Source organism: Panthera onca, chromosome A2 (genome assembly GCF_046562875.1).
Source record: "Panthera onca isolate mPanOnc1 chromosome A2, mPanOnc1 haplotype 2, whole genome shotgun sequence".
NCBI classification, from domain to species: Eukaryota; Metazoa; Chordata; class Mammalia; order Carnivora; family Felidae; genus Panthera; species Panthera onca.
The window spans coordinates 161470919-161488629 of NC_138340.1; the positions used below are offsets into that span (position 1 = coordinate 161470919).

General features: G+C 42.8%; 1 protein-coding gene across 7 annotated transcripts in view; it reads right to left on the reverse strand.

Moving 5' to 3' along the window:
- EZH2 (enhancer of zeste 2 polycomb repressive complex 2 subunit) overlaps positions 1-16112 on the reverse strand; it is a 63771-nt gene extending 47659 nt beyond the window's left edge. For 4 of the 7 annotated variants that reach the window (XM_078438222.2, XM_078438200.2, XM_078438213.2 and 1 more), the window contains exon 1: positions 15936-16054. Coding sequence is in view for 1 of the 7 variants with exons in the window: in XM_078438231.2 (XP_078294357.2) it covers positions 15936-16097 (162 nt within the window). In the remaining 6 variants the exon portion in view is untranslated. Of the gene's footprint in view, positions 1-15153; positions 15273-15761; positions 15887-15935 lie in introns of those variants that run through there. The other 3 variants (XM_078438231.2, XM_078438183.2, XM_078438198.2) reach the window with 3 other exon arrangements.
- Between the last annotated feature and the right edge of the window lie 1599 nt (positions 16113-17711).

Below are 17711 nucleotides of genomic sequence, written 5' to 3' on the forward strand. Positions count from 1 at the left end.
CCTTGTATTTGAACAATTTAAAAGGAAGAAAAAAAAAAAAACTCCATAAAAGCTTTAAGATGATGTCTACTTAAAAAGATAATGCACATTTAGGCTGCACTAATAGAACTACAGAATCTGAACCAAGGAAAGTAATTGTGCTGATACACATGCACTGATCAGACGAACCAAAAGGATTCTATACAATTCAAGTCCAGTTTAGGTGTGCTTAAGACAGCCAGAAAAACAGATCTTTGCCCCAGCTGCGAAGACAGCATTAAGCACATTACACAGAAAAGAGCATTTGAGTTTAGAATTTGAACAGAGAGAAGTGTTAATATACATTCACTCATTCAACACACAGTGAACATCTAACACATACCGGGTACTATTACAGAAACTGAAGAATTAGCAGTAAACAAAACAGACAAAAATCTGCAACCCCATGAACTTAAAATCTACTTGGATGGAAATGATCAAAAACAAAGTGAAATGTTTAGTATGTAAGATAGTGTTAAGTGCTATGAAAGCGCCCAAACCAAAGACAGGGGTGGTCAGCTGACAAAAAAAGGAACCTGGGCTAAAACACTTAAGGTAAATTTCCCGGTAGAGATTCCCAAATAATTGGATTAAGTATCTATCCGATGTAGATTTCAGTACTCTACAATTCTCCAACGATCAACACAGCCTGATAGGCTTTTCCACGGACATTAAAGACGGCACTCAAGGATTGCTAGGTGCCACTGTTCAGGTTAACTACTAGGTCTGATTATCCCGAACAAATAAAAAGTTAACACACCATTTCATAAAATATATTTATGCAAATATCCATTATCTGCGTTAGCGTTATATCAAGCCAAATTAAAGAAACAGATTTGTAAAACTGGTCCTGAGGCTACAGCATTGTTACAAGCTCTAATGTTGGCTATTCAGTTTTAACCAAACAGTATCATTAAATACGTGCTCATCTGACCGTATTTAATTTCTAACTCTGCTTTGGTTTTACCGTAAGAAGTTTTTAATCTGTAACATCTCCAGGGAATATATAAACAAAATTAAAGTCAAGTCAACTCTCAGATTCCATTTAACACTCGAGTTCCAAGAACATATTAGGAAAATCCGGGGCACTGAAGTAATTCAGGAACAGAGCACTATGTGCTCTGACTGGGTTAACGGCAATGTGAATGCAGAAAAAAGATACCAAGAGACATTCTAAAATTAAAAATCAGATGTACTTACAGGAGAAGGAAAAAGGACAGATCAAAAGAGGTTAAGGCCTTAAGTGAGCCATCTAGATGACAAAGAATTTGGCACTTATGATGCAGATTGAGACGTTAATTACTCACAGGGTTGTCCCCAGCAGAGAGAATGATGGACCGTTCACAGGAAGGTTCACAGGAAACATACACACCTTTCTTCTCAAGCATCTGGTCTCAGGACCCCTTTAGTTCATCTGGGCTCTCTCTAACTGCAGGTATCCAGCATCTTAGAAATTACAACCTGAGGGGCGCCTGGGTGGCTCACTGGTTAAGCACCTGATTTCAGCTCAGGTGATGATCTCACGGTTTGTGAGTTCGAGCCCCCTGTCAGGCTCTGTGCTGACAGCCCAGAGCCTAGAGCCTGCTTCGGATTCTGCGTCTCCCTCTCTCTCTGTCCCTCCCCTGTTCACACTCTGTCTTGCTCTCTCTCAAAAATAAATAAAAACATTAAAGAAAGAGAGAAAGAAATTACAACCTGAGAAATTTTTAAGCCACCAACTCATTTGGGGCACATGGGTGGCTCGGCAGGTTGAGCATCTGACTTCAGCTCAGGTCATGATCTCACAGTCCATGGTTTCAAGCCCACGTCGGGCTCCATGCTGACAGTGTAGGGGCTGCTTGGGATTCTTTCTCTCCCCCTCTCCACCCCTCCCTCATTCATGCCCTCTCTCAAAATAAATAACTTAAAATCAACTCATTTAAAAATAATAGCAAGCTTATTACATGTTAATTGAAATAACACCTTTTAATTAAAAAACTATTTTCTGTTAAAAAAAAAAAGTCAGCAAGTGCATGGTTCTACATTTTTGCCAATTTTTAAAATATCTGTCTTAAAAGAAGACAGCTGGATCTTATCTGCTTCTGCATCCAATCTGTTCCAATGCTGTTTTGGTTGAAGAATATGAAGAAAATCCATTTCCAAACAGGTATTTAGCTAGAAAATGGAAGTGTCTGAACAGCCTTGAGGTCATTGTGGATCTCATTACACTTAAATTGTCCTATGAAAAAAGTAGCTAGTTGAGTTCCAACCTCCTAAGTACTTGTCCTCAAGACCACACTATTCTTCCATAAGCAGTGGTAGTTCCTTAACATCATCCCCCATCTGAGAAATATTGGTCCACAGGGTCATGCAGATTTTCCAGGAATTGACCTATTTCCAAAAATCGTATTTGGTAAAGCCACTGAGCTCATCAAAAAAGTCTTTTTATTAAGTATTTACTGGGAAGCTGTCAAGCTCAGTGACAGATACACATTTTCCGAAAATTCTAATTTTTGCTTGAAAGGTCGAACATTATCATCGGCGACAAATACAGTTGTTGTTCTCCTTGAAGGACAGGCTCCCCTCCCTGAAAAATGTTTGCCAAATACCTGTCTGAATAATCTTAGTCTGTCTGTCAACCGCTCTTTCAAGTAAAAATGTTCTCCATGAAAAAAGCGGCCAATGCAGCCTGCAACTCGATCACGTCAGCGCCGTCCTGGAGGCCAGACCCGGCATACTTTGGGCCACAGCACTTTACACGTTCCCATCCTGTGCAACAGGATATTTAAAACATGCACACTCAGGATCAGAGTTAATAAAATCAGCGACTTGACATTCTCTATAACTGTTTTTTGGTGTTTTGTTTAGCTCTAAGGTGCCGTGGTTTTTACCCACTATTGCTTCTCCACCACAGGTGCGTATGTCAACACAAGGAAGGAAGGAAGGAAGAAGAAAGGACGGAAGGAAAAGAGAGAGGCAAATGACATTTTAGTATTTTACAAAGGTAACTTCACAGACCCTCTGAGGTCCACAGACCGTGCTTTGAGAACAGCCACCGTAAGTATATCCAGACACCGTACGAATCAGAACCCTAACAATCCCTTCCTTTCCATTTGCCTCGCAAAGCACCTAGGATGGACAATATATTCCAATCACATACTTCTAAAAGACACACTTACAAGAACGAAGGCCTAGAAATCACCATTCTTGCAACTAAAAACAAAAATCCACGTGACGAATATTTAATGAGGGATACTTTGCCCTGCCAAACTATGGAACCTAAACGGTAAGATTTGGCATTCGTCTGTGCCAAATTAAGTGACTAAGGTCTAACAAAATGCATTTTAAAGAAATTGCTTATTTTGACACTTGAGAGGCCTATGTCTAGCAAGATGCATTATAAAGAAATTACTTATTTTCACCCATCTGTCCGTCCTACCCTTCACCACTGTAAGAAAGCATCATCAATGGTCACGGTCACTCTTCTGACCCTCCAGCTACCTAAAACCACCTCGTCCTACCAACCAATGCCCCACGTACTCACACTTCACCCTGCTCCCATAAAAGAAAGATAAAATAAAAATCTTGTTCCAGGGACCTTTTCAATTCCTAGGATGCCTCTACTTGTACCTGAAAAGGAGAAAAATGACAAAAATATGCAAGCTCACTACTGCTGGACACGAGCATTCCACCCAAACGACACGCAAAACACTAGCAGAAGAAACTTCCACAACTTCTGTTTGAAGGACCTGGGAAAGCCAGAAATGAGAGCTATTATCAACCAGAATTTATGGAGCATTCTGAAAATCTAAACACCGTGTTGCAACAGGCATCTTGGTGCCTAAACTTTAGCAGACCACTCGGACATGCAACTACAGATAAGCAAGTATCATGAACAGCATTTGTGGTCAAGTGTTGAGGAAACAGATGAGCCAGTGGCTACGGAGAGAGAGAAATAAGGGCAAAAAACACGTATCTTATTTGCAGCCCTGGTTTAAGTAATACTAAAAACGCACAGTACTGTTAAAAGGCTCAGAAAAATTACGGTAACGTGGCATCTTGACTGAATAGAAAACAGTGACTTGATTGTTACAGCGAATGTGAGTAGACCCTAAACTAATGCATTTTCCACAAAAATAAGATCACTCTCCTCCTCTAGCAGAAGAGTAAACTAAACTCGAAGTTCAACATGGAGGCTTACAGACCAGCATTCCTGTGTTTATCTGAAAAGGCTATCAGTTTACAAAGACAAGTCTTAGAAAAGAAACAGCCATCTAAATTTAAACCAACTGGAGGGGGTGCCTGGCTGGCTCAGTCAGTGGAGCATCCAACTCTTGATCTCTGGGTCATGAGTTCGAGCCCCATGCTGAATGTAGAGATTACTTAAAAAAAAAAAGTTCCAGAAATTTAAACCAATTGGAGAATTGAACTATCATAAATATTGTAAAGAAGTTGCTTCAACTTTATAAAACAGATTAAAGTGACACTCAGAAATTAAAGTTTTCTTTGGGGCACCCAGCTGGCTCAGTCGGTGGGGCGTGCAACTCTTTCTTGATCTCGGGGCTGTGAGTTTCAGCCCCATCTTGGGTGTAGAGATTACTTAAAAACATCATCTTAATAATTCTGAATTGAAAAAAAAAAAAAAAAAAAAAAAAAAGGACTGGGTAGTTCAAACTACTAAGCCCAAACCATGTGCAGAACCTCTCAGAATTTCCAGGCATCCTGCAAGCCAAGTGACCATCATCTGGCAGTTTCGGCACCTGCACGTACACCACAGGGGGATAAAACGTCTGCGAGTGCCATCGCTTTCACCTGTGGACACCAACAGAAGTCTTCACTGAGCGAGACCTTCAGAAACTCCTCTGGCTCGTCTCGGCCCTAAAGTTCATTTTCTTGCTAAGAATGATAGTTTCGGGACAAGATGGAAGTCAAGGAGGTAGGTAGGGGTAGTTAGGAGCTACAGACATTTCCATGGCTTTCCTACACTTAAGGATTCTCACGAAGAGAACTATACTGCTGAGGTTCTATATTAAGGTACCAGGTAACCTTACAGCATCATTTACAACGAATGATATTTTTCAGCATGTTTCACCAAACATATATGTTATCGATCTAATTTATGACTATAACATCACTTATCACTAATATTTAATGCCCTGGGGGGAAAAAAAATCTCTTTTTCAGCCTCCAAATATCTATGGAAATGCTATAAGGAATTCATCAACTGCAGGGAAACCCATCATATAATCCCTGCAGTTACCGCCCTGGAATTTCCACAGCGACACAAAGGTTTTTAAGCAGGAAAAAAGACTTCCATCCCAGCACTTCCATGTGGCAGAGAGAACGAGAAGGCTAGGACGAGCACCCACCACCTAGGCCTCTGACTGTGGGGCCAGGAAACACAGCACTTTGGGGAGTCCAGGGTTAAACACTGGTATTTTCACCAGCGCAGAAGGTCTCTTTACACAGGGTAAGGAGGCGAACATCTCGCCCTTTATCTGAATAATCCTAACGGGTGAAGACTGAGGCAACCAACAGTGGGAAGAAATTTCCTTTCCAGAAAATGTGTATGGTACAGCCGGTATTTGGTTGCATGCTGTTAGCAGCTGACAAATGACACCAGACAAATGGTGAAGAAAACTATTTCATTTCTTTAAATACAAGAGTAAATTCTGTAAGAAAAACTGGAAAATAGGAACTTTGAACTTGCCAATGCAGTTCTGTGTGGAGAGAAACTATTTTCATTACACACACTACTCTCCGAATGGTACTGCGCTTTGGATACTTCTGGTCACCAAATGTGTGGCGACACCAACTGGCCGTCCTACAATTTAACTCCATGCTGCCGCGAGCTACCTGGAGAGATTTGTCCCACCCTACTTCAGATGCCAACCGCAAGTCCAGATTGTCACCTGAGCTCCTACCAACTAGCTACAGACTGTAGGCTCCCATGATCCCCTTGGGTTCAATTCATTTGCTAGAGCAGCTCACCGAACGCAGGCTAACAGTTTCTTTACTAGGTTACCAGTTTGTTATAAAAGGATGTAACTCAGGAAGAGCCAGACAGAAGAGATGCATGGGGTGAGGCACGTGGAAAGGGGGCGGGGCTTCCACTGTGGGGGGGGGGGGGGGGGGAGGCGGCAGCAATCTCCCAGCAGCTCCTTGTGGGCACAAACCCAGCCCTTCTGGGTTTCTCCAGAGGCTTCCTTAGGTTAGCATGACTGAACTCCACATCTCCAGCCCCACTCCCTCCCCAGAGGCAGGGGACAGGGAGGGTCTGCAAGTTCCAACCCTTCTAATCCCAATATTAGTTCCCCCAGGAACTGGCCCCATCCATAGGTGCTTTCCCAAGTCACTTCATTTGCACAAACTCAGGTAAGGTTCAAAGGGGTTTGTTGTATCAAGACACCTTCATCACTTACAAAATTCCAAGGGTTTTAGGTGCTCAGTGCTAGATACAGGATAAACTGATTACAAATCACAATATACCAATCTGATTGTTTACAAAGTTAGTTTAGTCAGATACATAACAGTCCTAAAAAAGCTTTTAGGTGCTCTTATTCCTATAATGCAGAGACAAAAAAAGAGGAAAAAACAGGCTTATAATCACCATTAGAGATTTTATGAATGAATTAATAAAAAGAATTTGAGAGAAATGCGTATCATGTAACAACTCAGTTAAATGCCAGCCAAGAGGAAGCACAATCACCTGCGACAGGGATGTGACCTCCGGCCCAATGCTTCTCAAACTCCCCACAGAAACGGCTCTAAATTGGTAAAAAGAAACCAACCACCTTGAGTCCTACAAAGGACCCAGAGGCAGCAAAAGCTAAGGGACTTTGGTCCTCCTAGCTGCGTGAGCCTATACAAGTTACTTACCCTCACACACCAAGGTCCTACTTCTTTACCTCCGAAACCGACTTCCTCTTTGAAGGCACATGGAAGTCCTCAATAATTACAGCTTGCTCAGTTACTTGTCCGTCTCCTTTTTGCAATGAAGATCAAGTCCACAAAAGCTCTTTGCTAAGGAGACACAAGTGGTTTAATGGCAGAGCCTAGACTAAAGCCGAAGTTCTTTGCACAAAATCTAGCTGCCAATGGAAGCTGCCCTTTAAAAACACCTTCTTCACAGAACTTGAGCTCTGTGTTACAGGCAGATATTCTCCAAAGGCCAAACTGCTTACAGGCCAAAGCGGGACAGCAACTCCTCATTTCCTTCCCAGCCTGTTCAAGCAACATTTCTGCCATTCATAAGTCTTCTTGATTTCTCTAGAAGGACATTTCCCAACCTTTTCTGACTCGTCAACATTTTGCATAGGAACATATCCCATAGTACCCACTGGGAGTGTTTTAAACAGTTTTGCTATTTTTGCTTGTACTATTAAATAATTTGAATATGGAAACAATTTACATCAAAAGTTTATAAATAAGGATACTCATTGCAGCTTCTTTCCACCTAGTAAGATGACAGATCAGTACACTGGTAAAAAACTTCTAAAGTTCATCACACTAAAATCTTTAAAATATTCAAAGGACAGATATTTCATTTAGCAAATATACAGTGCTTATTTTAAAATAATTAAAAATGCATGATTTTCAACAAAATTTAAAAGGAAAATGTTTGGTTTAGAGACCCCATGTTTATGAGGCACAAGGTAGATTCTCACTGAACAGTTGTTAGTTCTATTATTTGTAGGCACATGGCAGGCATTCGTGTATCTACAAATAAAATACGGTGGACATTTCACTATTAAGCTATGGCATCAAAAACGCACAAAAGCTGCTTTAATGACTGAAACTCTTTAACTGTTTAAAGAAAATTATCTTATTTTCCTAAATTTGGGGGTTTACTTACAAAGCACTTCTCAGTCTTTAGTACCAAAAACAAAGGCACTATAGATAAAATAGCCATGATGTTTTGTCTTTTTGACACATTTTTAAAACTCACTAGACATCTTGATGTATGAATTTAGCTCACATGAATGCAACTGAGGGATAAAGATCATCCTGAGATAAATTTTCAGAATTACTATCTGACACTCCTCACTTGCTTCCAGTTTCTCAACCTTTTTGCCCTTAATCAATGGTATGTTAAAGATATAAATTAAAATCTTATAATAATGCCTGACAATAAGTAACAAAGTTCACTGAGTGATACATAATATAGCCATGTAAAACTCACTTGATAGAATCTAGAAGGCTCTGCTTTAGGGGCAGGGGTGCTATTTAAATTACTTACTGAGTTCTAAAGAAGCGACCTACCAAGTTTTCATGGCTGCGATCGTAAACCCATTTCACAAAAACTTTATTTCTATCCACTATGTACAAAACCCTTTTCTACCTGCACCACGTAGATGAGTAAAATAATGTTTAAAATGAAGGAGAGAGGGAAACACAAGAGATGTTCTGTGGTATTGCTTTCTACGCAGGAGATAAACTATCTGGTTTGGTTGGGAAAGTTTAAGGGTGTTTTGAGCCAAACAAACGAAACAGTATCTTGAGATGCTAAAATGGCAGGGAAGGCATTCCAGAAAGAAGACAGAGCACAGACTTTCCACAGGAAACTTCCTGGAGCCTAGTAAAAAGACCAATCGAGTGCAACAGAGGAAGGGGATAAGAAAGCTATCAGAGAGGAGACCAGTTAAGATACAAGAGTTCAGGCTGCTCTGCAGACTGCCTAGCTTCAGGAGTGTCTTACAGGAACTGACACCCAGGGAAAGACTGAGTTGGGCAAGGGCATGGTAACTGGCAGAGGTCTAGGACGCCCGACTGAAGCCCAGAGGCTTGCGTCCCCCACGCCCTTTACTAAATAAGGAGGGGGAGGAGTAATGGATTACTTGTATGATGAAGAAAAACTGAAAATTGTGAGGGTAATCCAGCTGTTGAGCAAAAGAAAGAACGGATACTCTGCAGAGATAAAACAAGCAGATGCAGAAATCAAGTATATATGCTCTTAAAAACCATCTGTGTATATAACAAAAAATCTACTTAACTGTCAAAATAGGTAGACCAAGCTTGCAGTCTTACACTTTTACACACCAGATTCTAAGATGAGGATTACTTTTGATTGACTCTTAATATTCTCTTTATCCTTTAATTCTAATAACTGAAAAGGTCTGAATTACCCAAAATTGAAAATTTAAAGAACTACTAAATATTATTACTTTCAAAAACAGCTCAATTTAAAAATTCCCAAAAAACTTAAAAAAATTCCAAATTAAAAAACTAAAAAATTAAAATCCCCCATGCCACACACCTAATATTATTCGCATAAATAATATCCTTTTCATTTTCAGGTCTCTGCAAACACGTAACAGTTTGTTACAGTAAGAACTAAATGACTTGTGGAATAAGAATAAATTCATTTTCACATAATTTAACTGAATTTAAACAATTATGCCTCCAGCATTAACAATTCTTAATTTGACCTATACATTGTCAGTAACACACAAAAACCAAAGCAAAAAATTTAGTAAACATTTGCAATATATACATGACACAGAATGTGTACCAAGAATATACAAAGACCTCTCAACAACTCATTTAGACAAAAAAACGCAGTTTAAATGGGTAAAAGTCTTGATCAAAAAAACGTACACGAATGGCCAGTGAGGCAGATGAAAAGATGCTCAACATCACTGATCACCTGGGAAATCCGAATTAAAACCACAATGAGATACTTAACACTTTTTAGGGGCCGACCAAGTGCACTCAGACCCACGGAGCTGGAACTGGAACCAGAACCCTTCGTGTAAAATGGCACAAACACGTGGGAAAAGAGTCTGGCAGTTTCTTCCAAAGTTAAACCAGTATTTACCATATGACCCAGCAATCCACTACGAGGTATTTACCCAAGAGAATTTAAAAGATATGTCCGCAAATATGACAAATGGTCATAACAGCTGAATTAATAGCCAAAAAAACTGGAAACAGCCCATGTGTCCACCAACACGTAAAGGAATTAAAAAAACAGTACAGTCACACAACGGACTACTACTCAAATGAAGAAGAAACGCTGCAACAGGCAACAACACAGATAAATCTGAAAAACATGCAGGATTAAAGAAGCCAGTCACAGAAGAGAATACACTGCGTCACTCCGTTTTTAGGACACTCTTGAACGAGAAAAATGGGATCAGCAGCAAAAGAGGGAAATGACTGTATAAAGACCATAAAAGAACTCTGAAGACACCAGCGTCACCCCTTGACAGAGGTGGTGGTGACACACATGTATACATTTGTCAAAACTCTGCAGCCCGTAGTCTTCAAATGTGTTCATCTTACTGTACGTAAGTTATACTTCAATGAAGCTGGTTTTTCAAAGTAAAAAACCGGTACCTTTCTAGAAAGCAACTTGACAAGGTCTACTAAAACTTGAACTGTGCATAATCTTGAAACAGCAATTCTCCTTGTAGAAAGTGGTCTCACAAATGATCAAAGATAGAGAAAGATGTTCTCTTCTTGAGGAGAGAACAGTGTCCATCACAACTGGTTTACCGTGTGATGACACATTCATAAACTGGAACACGATGCATTCTACTTAACAAAACGGCCTAATAGCTCAGTGTTGGAAACGGCACACTTTTTCTATCAAGGGCCACATCGGAAGTATTTTAGGCTTAGCAGGCTACACGCAGTCTCCTTGCGAATTCTTTTTTGGGAGTCTTGTTGTTGTTTTAGACTCTAAGAAATACTAAAATCAGTGGCAGTTCATTGGCCCTACCAAAAAAATAAAAAACAGACAAAACCCAGGCTGGAAGTGAGAGATCATAACTCTGAAAACAAAGTGTGCAAATCCAAACCCTTAGGCTACCGCTACCTAGCTGTCACCCGCCCTCTGCACTTCTCATTATTGCGATATCTATATAAAATATATAAAGTAAACAGAAGCACTGAGCACAGTGCCAAGGACACAGTGAGCACTGAAGAAATATCCGTTATTTTTTAATAAGAACAGGTCTCTACTGACCTAAAAAAACTGTTCTCAGACAAAAGAACTTGATCCCATTCTTGCAAAATTTATGTACAAATGCATATTCATAGGAATACATTGAAAAGTTGGGGAAACTTACGGGTAGGGACTAGAATTGGAAGGATCCAGAAAGCTTTCACTTTGTAGTCTAAATTGTTTCAGTATTTTAAACTGAACACCTATTACTGAAGCAATAGACATTTCTAACATAAAGCATATGTAGCACCATATTCTTTACTTATAGGCCCTTAGCACATTATTTCAACTTGCTAAGTGTTTAGTTCCATTCATGAGAAAGTGTATTAATTCTCAAAATCAATACTGGCACAATAACTAAAAATCAACCATTTAACAACTTGTGCCCAAACAAAGTGACTCCACAGACCACACTTAAAACTCAACTGTACTCCTCCCTAGAGCAAACACCATTCAAGTTCTGGCTGAGAAAGAAATCTGCAAAGACATCTTTTAGTGTGTCTAGGGCATCAGACTGTACCTCCCAGACAACTACAAATTACCTACTTTTAAATATACCTTTCTGATGAAGTCAAATAAACTCTCTTCTTGGGACCAACAAGTCTTTAATCATCCAGGAGACCAGCAGATAATATGGAGTAGATGATATGGAGTCCAACAATTTAAACTTGGATCCTGACTACAAATCCCTAGCTGGATGATCCTGGACAAATTCTTAAGCCCTTTAGACCAAAGTTTCCTTAACCGGTAAAGGTTTGCAGAGTGCAATGCTATCACCATTGTTTAGTTTTTTCCCATTGTAAAATATACACAAAATTTAACGTTTTAACGATTTTTAAGTGTAGAATTCAGCGGCATTAAGCACATTCAAAATGCTGCTTATCTATCATCACCATCCACGTCCAGAAGTTTTGCATCATCCCAAACAGGAACTCTGTGTACCCATTAAACGCTAATTCCCCAACTCCCCTCTGCTCTCGGCCCCTGGAAACATCTATTCTCCTTTCTCTCTGTGAGTTTGCCAATTCTCAGTATCTCCCATGACCGGAATCACACAATTTTTCTCCTTTTGTGTCTGGCTTATTACCCTCCTCCTGTTCTCAAGGTTCATCAACGCTGCTGTATCATGTGTCAGGCAGGATGTCACTCTTTTAACGGCTGAATACTACTCCATTGTATGCGTATACCTCCATTTGTTTATCCATTCAGGTTGATGGATGCAGGGTGGTTTTAACAGTAATCAAAAATAAAGCATCTCACGTAAATGTTACAATAGGAAATAAAACCAGCCAATGAATAAAGCATCTGGCAAACAGCAGGTGTTTTAATGTCTTTTTTCATCTTTGTTTTTGTCATATCTTTGTACTAAGTAGTATAGTGGCAAGATATGGGACCATCTTAGAAACTTATCAGCTATGCCTTTTGAGAGGTTATTGGATTTGCTAATCTATATTTATCCTATCATTTTAAAAGAATGAAGAGGCTACACCAGTAAATAATCTGTAATTACACTGGCACTACTTCCTTCAGTTTTAGCTCCAAAACCCACCTCGAAGTATTTCGATAAAGAACTCATCAATTTAACTAGACACCTTTCAATTAAAAGATTTACTACTGTCTCCAACACTTTCCCCTCCTTTTATTTCTGTACAAGGACCATCAATACTGACATCAAGTCAAATTAAGCAGATAGTATATGCAAGGTACCCAGACATTCATCAAGTTTCTCTCTAGCTGCCTGAAATACCAAATCTGAATACCAATGGAATACCTAAAGGATACACAATTTTCAATGTCTCGAGTATTACAACTAGGAGAAACCTTGGAACTTATCCACCTTGACAATGATTTTGCTTTATAACCACTGCTTCTCAAAGAGGGACAAAAACACCTCCCAAAGTTCACAACGGAACGATTAACATACCCTATGTGCTTTGCAAAAAGTTCCTTTGTCAAATTATTTTCATATTTTGAAATGAAAATGATAGTTTGCTGTTCTCTAGCAACTACTAGGTATACAAAGAAAAACAAGCCTCTGCCTCAAAGCGCTTAGAGTGCAGTGAGGGAGCCGGATGCATAAACAAGTGATTACAATACAATCTGATCCATGCTTTAATAATAAAGTATGAACAAAGCCCTGTGGAACACAAGGGTGCCTGGGAATTCAGGGAAGGCCTCTAGAAGGTAAAGGTATCCTCTCATTGTGAACCTTTCCCTGAATTTAATGAGCTGTTCCTCTCCACGGAGGCTCTACTAAAGATCTCACCTGTGTCCAGAATCCTTCACAACTCACAGAAAACGTCTTCATCATTTGTACTGACATAAAGACTTCAAGGCAAATCCATAAACCATTTCTAATTGGCCCCAGAATACATTAAACCACTGGAGAAACTTTTGTCAGTTTTTAAAAAGCAGATCAACTTTCTTAATCACTATTTATTTAGACCAATACAGAAATTAATTCACACTCCTTGAGTACACCAGTTCAAGGGATAGAAGATATCCTAGAAAAACCTGTGACCTGGAGAAATCCGCTTAAAATTTTTAAATGGCTGATACAAAGACAATTACTTATATATACGCATGCAAGGCAAAGCTGGTATGAAAGTATTAGAACTTTTTGGGGGGGGACCTAAATCAACAACTGTTGTTGTTTTTTTAAATCAGTGCTACTTAAAACTGATTTGTATACATTCACAATTCAACCAGAAATAAATTAAAACAAAAACTTTAAGCCAGCTCCCCAAAAAGGCTTTTTAAAAAAAAAATCTTGGGGCAAGTTTGAGGATAATAATTATCAATTACAGAATACACAAGGGAAAAACTAGAATTTATCCCAAAAGATCCAAATTTCTGCCAAAACCTGCGTAATGCATGTAACGACAGACAAAAACTATCAGGATTTTTTAATATACAATTATCAGCAACTAAATGCAAACATTATTTAATAATCTCAACCCTGGAAAGTCTGTTCAGTGGTGTCTAACACGGCAAAATACGGATAATAAAGACTTTTACACTGCATTTCTTTGTCTCCCATTTTTATGGAACCATAAAAAAATAGTGGGTGCACATTAGATCTTTCTCAGAACACAAATCAGAAGAGTGCCTATGTGTTTCTGAATTCCTTTTCTTTGAATCTATTCACCTTCCAAAAAATCAGAACCGAAGATGCAATTTTTCTAAGTGTTTCCAAGATTTTAAACATTACATACCCTAATGCACCTCCAAAAAGACAGGATTCCTTATATCCAGGACTAGAATGCTATCATCTATCCCCAACTTAGAGACTATGAAAAGAAAATCAAAATATACCTTAATTTTATTTGCAATTAAATGAAAATGCTTATCAATAAACAAGCCGTGTTTGAACACCTGTTCATTTTATTCCTAAATATGATCTAATTGCTAATGCTCATAAATGAAGAGTAATGGAAAATAAACTCCAAAACCCATAAAAGCATATCCAACTGTACCAGCATGAGTTTTCCAAAGGTTTTTTTAAATGGTGTTTTATGTAATATTAAAACGCCATAAAATTAAAGCGATCATCTTTGAAACCAAGAAAAGTAAACCTTGTAGTAAAATATTTTTAAATTCCAAACACAGATTTTTATTTCCAAATGAATTTAAGTTTCAAAGACCCTGACAAACAAAGGAAGTTTGGCTTAACTGTGGACAGCACACATCCAATTTCTTAGGCAACAAACATTTCTGCAACCAGTCTTTTCTAACTCGCCAAAGCTATTGTTCACGGAAGATAAAACCAATTAATAAGAAATTGCAAGGCGTATCATCTAAACGCGCATTTGTCATAAGCATTTTATTTTCGTCAACTATTTCTACCTTTCATCCTCATTCAACCCCTAGGGATTTGGGGAGTAATCGCTTCCTAAATGACAGTTGATTTCGTTAGCACCTGTCGCCATTCTCGGACGCATCACACAAGTTGCCCCAAACAGCTTGTAAATTTTTTTTTTTAAGATTAGGATTCTTTAGAAAGTGGGAACTCCCTGGGCGGGAGTTCACCAAGTTTTCCAAAATACCGTGATTCTCAATTTCTCCCGTTTTCAAAAAGTGACCCCGTGGCACGGACTTTCTGGTGGTTGGAAGGGGGTACGCGAGGACGCGGGAACTCGACGGAAAGCCCTCCAAACGAGCCAAACCAAAAAGGAGGCGAACAGCCCGACCCTTCCCGAAAACTTAACCGAAAGCCAGACAAGGCGGCGAAGGCGGCCCGGGACTGCCCGGTCCGGAGAGGTTTCAGGCGGCTCCGGGGGAAACGTCAGATGCGCGGCTCCTCCGAGTCCCGTCTCCGCACGCCGTCCCGGCCGCCGCGGCCCCGCCGAGCCTGCGCGCGCGCGGGGAGGGGGCGTGGGGCCGAGCCCGCCCACCCGCGCCCGCGGCCCGGGCTCCCCACGCCCCTCTCCCGCCTGCTGTCAGGCCCGGTGTCACTGCCCCTTCCTCGCGCCGAGCTCCCCCGAGACACAGTCCGTCCTTTGTCTGAGTGCGCACTCGGCGGCGAGGTCCCACCAACTTGTGTGTGTCCCGTCCCACCCGGGCGCTCCCGCCGCGACGCTCCACACAAAGGAGACTTGGGCTCCGGCGGCCAGCCCGCCCCGGGCACCGGAGCGCCCCCAGCCCAGCCCCGGCGCCTCGGGAGGGGCGGGCACGCGAGTGGACCCCTCCGCACGCCCCCCTCGGGCACCCGCCCCTGCTCCCGCCTCGGGTGTCCGGGGTCCGACGCTGCCCGCTCGCGGGGGCGCGCGGGCCAGCCCCGACCCCTGCGGCCCCCTGCCGAGGGGTCTCCTCTCACCCCGCCTCCAAAAGCGGCGCCTGGGAGAGCCCGCTCTGGGCGACACCCGGACGGGCAACGCGGCGGCGGGGATGTCCCGGCGCCGCCGCCGCCACCACCGCCGCCGCCGCCGCCGCCGCCCCTCGCCGGGCTCCAGCGCCCCGCCGGCCGGCCGGCCCGACAGCGGCGCGTTACCTGCGCCCCGCGCCCCAGCCCGCGCCGCTCCCGCGCGCCGCTCTCGCGCGCCACCGCCGCCGCCGCCGCCGCCGCCGCCGCCGGGGCCCCACCGCCTTCTGCGTCCCAGTGGGTGTCGGACGCTCCCGGACCGAGCGCCAAACCCGGCAGCCCAATCGCCATCGCTTTTATTTGGCCCCCCCAGTCCAACCAAGCGCCGCCCCGATTGGCGGGACGCGAGGCGGGCTCCCGTCCAATCACAGGGCCCGCCGGGCTCGGAGGCGCCGAGCCAGCCCCACGCAGAGGCGCCCGCGGGACTCGGCCGGGCCGGGCGGGCGGCGCGTGCGCGCGGGCGCGGGCGGGCGCTGAGGGACGCGGCCGCCGAGTGGAAGCGCCGCGCCGTTCCTTTGTTCTTTCGTTGAACGCACCGCGCCTCTCTGGAAGGCGGCGGGCAGGCGGGCGGGGACGGGGGCGCCTCCGGAGCCTGGAGCTCGGAGCCTGGGCGGGGGTGGGGCGGCGAGGGTGGGGTGGCGGGAACCGGCCGGAGGGCGGGACGGCGCGCTGGCGGCGCTTGGCGGGAACCGCCGCCTCGGAGTTCCCGGGCCGGAGAGGCGGGGCGGGGCCGAAAGCCAAGTTTGAACCAGTTCAAAAACTCGGGGGTGGTAACGGTTTCAACTGCCGCGCTCTTTTCCCCGCGCGCGGAGCGGGGGCCGGCGGGCGGGCGGGCGGGCGGGCGCGCGGCCGGCGAGGAGCCGCGAGCCGCCCGCCCGAGCGACCTGCCCGCTGCTTCTGTCCGCTGGATCCCTCGGCCCGAGGGACTCTGGCTGCTGGAGCCCGCGGTGCCCATCGCCCGAGAGACCGGGGCAAGAGCGACGTTACAGCTACTTCCCATTCCGCATTCAAGACGCCTGGTTCGGAGCCTTCCAGTGCACGTGTCAACGTGAAGAATCATTTATCAAGGATGAGTGTGTTTCACTTGCCTCCTGCTAATGCCCCTGGAAAACGTTAGGATAATTGCAACACTTTTCAATTACTACAAGATGGTCTGGGACTAAACCCGCCTCGACCCAGACGAATTAGGAGGATTCGGTTGAGGACACAAGCTCCCCTTTGGTTTTATCTGTCAGTGAAGTTAAGATCAGTCCGAATTTATTTTTAGGTACACGGGAAAATAATCACCCATGTAAACTGGGATCCCATATTGTGCGTTCAGACAGGGTCCACTATGAACTGCTGAGTTAAAAGCCTAAAGAAATGGTGTTTGTTGTATTTTTAATTGACTAAGGGTTTTCAGTGGCCATAATTCTTCGTTTGATAATTTAACCCGTAATTTTCCCCTTTTCCTAAATCACCATCCCATTCCTCACCTGTATTCCGAACCAATTCAGTGTTGGAATTACATGTGCAGGGGAGCCACAGAGAAAACAATCGTGTGCCCAAATAAAAGCAAAATTATGAACACATTACAAGAAGAGTGCAAGAGTTAATGCACCTGAGATGTAACCATAAAATAATGTAAAAATCCCATCTATCATACCCAACAGTCACCAACACATTCATATTTCAAGGCAAAAAGCTTCATCTAGACCAGCAATTTACAATTGCTTCATTAAACAGCAATTCAAACCTCAAAAGTTAACTACTCATCCCTAAGTTGCTTATCACATTAGTTTTACCTGTACTTTATATATTAAATATTAGAACAATCTGGACATTATTGAAAGAAAAAATCAAGAAAATTACATTAACAGATTATCAGAATGCAAATCAAAGCCATATCTAAATACATCCAGCATG